The sequence below is a fragment of the Solanum lycopersicum genome, chromosome 9, assembly GCF_036512215.1.
Source record: "Solanum lycopersicum chromosome 9, SLM_r2.1".
Taxonomy (NCBI): domain Eukaryota; kingdom Viridiplantae; phylum Streptophyta; class Magnoliopsida; order Solanales; family Solanaceae; genus Solanum; species Solanum lycopersicum.
Window position 1 is genome coordinate 10199548 of NC_090808.1, and position 5314 is coordinate 10204861.

The 5314-nt window shown below is 34.4% G+C and overlaps 1 protein-coding gene across 1 annotated transcript; it reads right to left on the minus strand.

The window, feature by feature from the left end:
* Nucleotides 1-3973: 3973 nt before the first annotated feature.
* Nucleotides 3974-4456, minus strand: LOC138338359 (uncharacterized). Its single transcript, XM_069289316.1, has 2 exons — nt 4254-4456; nt 3974-4178 (listed from the first exon to the last, which is right to left on the minus strand). The coding sequence occupies exons 1-2, from the start codon at nt 4454-4456 to the stop codon at nt 3974-3976; spliced, it is 408 nt and encodes a 135-aa protein (XP_069145417.1).
* Nucleotides 4457-5314: the final 858 nt, after the last annotated feature.

A 5314-nucleotide genomic window follows, 5' to 3' on the forward strand; every position in this document is an offset into this window, starting at 1 on the left:
AATTGAATTTGATTGTAATTTTATACATTTAAGGATAGATTGGTTATTTTATTTTTTTATTTTTTGAGTTTACTGGATATAAAAGGATAATTGCGGCCATAAAATTTTGGAGGTATGTTGTAACAATTAGGGGTGACAATTAAATTATAATATCGTAGTAAATTTTTGAAATAATGCACAAGTGTCCCTCAATCTATGTTTGAAATCTCATGGACACACTTATATCATACTCATGTCCTATTAACCTCCTGAACTTATTTTATCAGTAATTTTCTATCCCATTGGGCATATACTGTATAAAGGTCATATTAACCTCATGAACTTATTTTATTAATAATTTTTTTACCCCTTTTGGCATACATGACACTATCTTGTGAGCCCAACACTGTTTGACTTTTTTTTCAAGTTAGTGCCAAGTAAATCGAAAAGGGGTAGAAAATTACTTATAAAATAAGTTTAGGGGTTATTGCAGACAGTAAATTTCGCGTCGAGAAAACAATAACCAAGAACGAAATTTTTTAGCAAGAATCAATTTTATTATTTCAAATGTGAGTGTTACAATCTCTATATTTCCTCTGAATTCGCCTTTTCAAATATAAATTCAAGGGCTTTAAAGCTTGTTCTTGAATCTATGATAAATTTGAACTTTATCTTAATCTTGACTTTTATTTGAACTCAAGGGTTTCGAGCTTGTTCTTGAATTCGGTGGTCTTGATATTGATCGTTCTTGAACTTGAATTCTTAAACTTTAGCTTTGTAGAAAATTAAATGGCGTTTGTACCACGGAGTTTCTCTAGCTTCTTGTTTAGAATTTTCTGTCCTTTTTTTTTGAATTATGAGGACCCCTATTTATAGTTTTAGAATAGAGGAGTTGCGATTGCAATATGATTCCATTCAGCCAATCAGATTTAAGTGACATGACATTTGGGCTTTATAGAGCGGGATTGTCATCTTTGACACATGTCATGATTCTATTTATTTTCTTATTTGACTTGGCATGCCACATCATCTGCACACGTGGCTCCAAGATGGCTCTAGAATGAGATGAGATCGGGTTTAACAAATTGGGTTCATCCAATGTAGCCCAAATCAATTATTTAGACTTTAATTAAATCCATATTTATTGGACTTAAATATTTAACTCAATTATATCAATCCACAATATTTATTTGAATTAACATATTTATGAACTCAATATAATCGGGATCATTTTATAGATTTATATTTAATAAATTTTAAATGATTACAAATGCTCCCTGCTTCAAGTCTTGTCGAGATATATTATCTTTTAGAGGCTAGGCTTGAAGCATTAACCGGTTACTAAATTCACCTTAGTTAAAAATGAATTATAATTGAATTGGCAATTGTAATCCTACTCAATTTCATATTCCTATACATGGTTTATTGCCCAAACCAAAAAGAAATTATAATTCAATTAGGAATTGTAATCCTACTCAATTTCATACTCATATATATTTTTTATTGTCCAAGCCAAAAAGAAATTGTAATTGAATTGGGAGAAGGATTTTATCCCACCACATGACATCTATAAATAGATACATTGTCTCCATAATTTTATCTTCAATTACAAATTGTGGGCCTACGAAGAAAAGGGCATACTCAAGGTAATTTTCCTCTTTTTTTATTTATTTTCGTCACTTTTTTTACAGCTTGACATGTCTGTCGTAGAAAATTCATATCTCATTTAGAAAAATCGAAATTATGAACCGTTTAATTTATCAAAAACTAGACTTTTCGATATCTAACATACACGAAATTCAAAATTTAATACCTTCAGAATCTTTCTAGATGATTTTTTGAAGTTAGCTCTAGATTCTGTCATGCTAAAAATTTATCTTTTACAGGCTGACATGTTCGTCGTAAAAAATCATATCTCATTGTAGAAAATTCAAAATCATGAACCGATTGATTTTTCAGAAATTAGACTTTTCGATATCTAATATATCCAAAATTCAAAATTTAATACCTTCAGAATCTTTCTAGATGATTTTTTGAAGTTAGCTCTAGATTCTGCCATGCTAAAAATTTTCAAATTTGTATGACTTACTAAAAATCTCGTGTCTTGACGTTGGAACAACGAAATCACAATCCGCTTGAGGATTCTGAATCTTGACATAAAAGTCTACAACACATCCAATATTCAAGATTTAATACTTTCCGAGTCTCAAACATCTTAACGGGTAACAATCTCTCCTTCACTTGTAATTTCCTCTTTTTTTTTGTAGATCAGCAAAACAAATTTTATATTTTACGGAGGCTACATAATAGAAGGATTTATCACATAAAAATGTGCTTAACGTCCATGCCTTAACAAATAAATAAATAATACTCTCAAGGTGTTGCATGGCCCCGAATGCTTAACCAATTTGAAATTTTACTAGAATGTCGTCTAACGCTCCCGTCTTGAAAACAAACTCAAGGTGGTACAAGGTCCCGAGTTTATATACATGAAGCTTTACTAGAATACCGTGAATGCTCCCGCCTTGATAATAAACTCAAGGTGTTACAAGGTCTCGAATGCTTAACCAACTTGAAGATTTTCTAAAATACCGTGTAACGCTCCCGCCTTGAAAATAAACTCAAGGTGTTACAAGATCTCAAATACTTATCCAACTTGAAGCTTTACTAAAATACCCTGTAACGCTCCCGCCTTGAAAATACACTCAATGTGTTACAAAGTCCGGAATGCTTAACCAACTTGAAGCTTTACTAAAATACCGTGTAACGCTCCCCCCTTGAAAGGTTCCGAATATTTAACCAACTTGAAGCTTTACTACAATACCGTGTAATGCTCCCGCCTTGAAAATAAACTCAAGGTGTTACAAGGTCCCAAATGCTTAACCATGAAGCTTTACTAAAATACCGTGTAACGCTCCCGCCTTGAAAATAAACTCAAGGTGTTACAAGGTCTCTAATATTTAACCAATCTTGAGGCAGGATAATCCATGAAAAGACCAGTTTAAGGTGCAAAGGGGCAAATATTGTCCACTTTAAGACATGAAAATTTAAAGATCCTTTTAAAGATAAATCCGTGGGAACTCTAGCTTAAGGTGCAAATGGACAAGTTTGTCCACCTTAAGGCATAGAAATTTAAAGATTCGTTGAAGAATGAATCCGCAACAAAGCTAGATTAAGGTGCAAAGGGACAAATATCATCCAACTTAAGGCATGGAATTTAAAGATACTTTTCAATATACACCAATGAAAAGGTCAACTCAAGGTGCAAAGGGACAAATCTTGTCCACCTTAAGGCATGAAATTTTTTAAAAAGATTCTTTTAAGTATACACCCATGAAAAGTCCTAGCTTAAGGTGCAAAGGGACAAGTTTGTCCACCTTAAAACATAGAAATTCAAAGATCTATTGAGGGATAATCCGCAACAAAGTTAGCTTAAGGTGCAAAGGGACATACCTCGCGCACCTTTAGGCATGGAATTCAATTACATATGCATTTGGAGACTTCTTCTTACATACTTGAAGTCTTACCTTCATGCTTAGAGGATTTGAATACTTCAACCTGTATACTTAGAGAATTTGGATACTTCAATTAATAAACTCGAAGGATATAAAGACTTCAATTTGCATACTTGATCTAATTTAAAGACTTCAACCATACTAATAAGAGACTCATATTTTATAAGGGTTTTCCCCTTCCATAGACCCATCTATACTTCGTACAAGTCTAAAGTTTGATGAGACAAAAGATTAAATAGATATCGCCTTGACTGTTCTTTGAATTTAAGTGGGAACACTTTTATTTTTTGACACTCATGCAAGTGAACTTAGAATATGGTTCTAAGAGCCTACGTACCTAAATAAAGAGGATCAATTCACAACGTAGTTCTGGGGATTTGAGTGATTTTTTTTGTGGTTGTGCCGTACACAGTTTATACTCTTGCGGGCCAGGAGTGACATGCGATTTAGGATCGTACCTTAAGGAGCATCATCTTACTTCAAGGATAGTATCTCTTTAAGATTTTGGCATTAATAGGACCAATCCTTAAGCCATCAACATCAACATGTTTGTAAGCACCATTTGAATATGCTTCTTGTACGACATATGGTCCATCCCACTTTGAGGTAAATTTTCCCCCAGACTTGTGTGAAGTAATGATTGGTCTTCTTACCGCGAGAACTTGATCTCCAACTTGAAAGCACCTCAAGCGAACCTTCTTATTAAAAGCATGAGATAGACGAGCTTAATAAAATTCAAGGTTTTATTAAGATTCTAACCTCTTTTCATCAAGTGCTTTTAACTCAGCAAGACGCAATCGAGCATTTTCTTCCTCAGTGAGCCTTTCTTGAATAGCAAGTCTTAAGGAGGGTATTTGACGCTCGAGTGGCGGGACTACTTCAACTCCAAAAGCAAGTGAATATGGTGTTGCTTGAGTTGGTGTGCGATATGTTGTCCTATATGCCCACAAAGCTTCTTCCATTCTTTCATGCCAATCCTGTTTGGATTTGGAGACAACTCTTGAGCAGGTTGCGTAGAGTCTTATTGAATGCTTCAGCAAGACTATTAGCGGCAGCATAATACATGGAAGATTTACACTGCTTAAAGTCAAAAAGATCACAAATCTTGTTCATTAACTTGTTATCAAATGGTTTGACATTGTCTGTTATTATATAGCGAGGGATGCCAAAGCGATAGATAATATTTACTCGGATAAAATTTGCAACATTCTCTTTCTTCACCTCTTTAAGAGCGACAACTTCAGCCCATTTTGAAAAGTAATCAGTTGCAGCCAAGATGTAGAAGTGTCCACCAGAAGACTTTGGTAATGGTCCTACAATATCCAGTCCCCAAGCGTCAAATAGCCAAGATGCGATGGATGGGTGCAATACTTCGGGTGGTTGATGAATAAAATTCGCATGAAATTGACAAGCATAGCATTTCCTGGCATAATATAAGCAATCTTTCACCATGGTTGTCCAGTAATACCCCATCCTCTTTATGTGAAAGTGAAGTTTTGGTCCAGAATGATGTGATCCACATACTCCTGAGTGTGCTTCTTGTACAACTTGAATCGTTTCTTCCTCTCCCAAATGTCGTAATAACATACCCTCAAATGATCTTCTATATAATGTATCCTTGTAGTAAAGGAAACCAGGTGCACGATGACGTATGTCAGTTCTTCTTCTTGGATTTTTTGGAAGTATCCCATAACATAGGTAGTCAATGATGGGTTGTCTCCAATCTTCCTTCGCAGCTGCAACAATGGCGACGATATGATCAAGCTTATTTTCAATATATTCTTCCTCATTTGACGGTGGTACTATCCATTTTTGACAGA

Coding starts and splice junctions, on each gene's coding strand:
- LOC138338359 (XM_069289316.1), bottom strand. CDS start 4,456: ATGGAAGAAGCTTTGTGGGCATATAGGACAACATATCGCACACCAACT. Junction 4,179..4,253: donor AAAGCACTTGATGAAAAGAG/GTTAGAATCTTA, acceptor GGTTCGCTTGAG/GTGCTTTCAAGTTGGAGATC.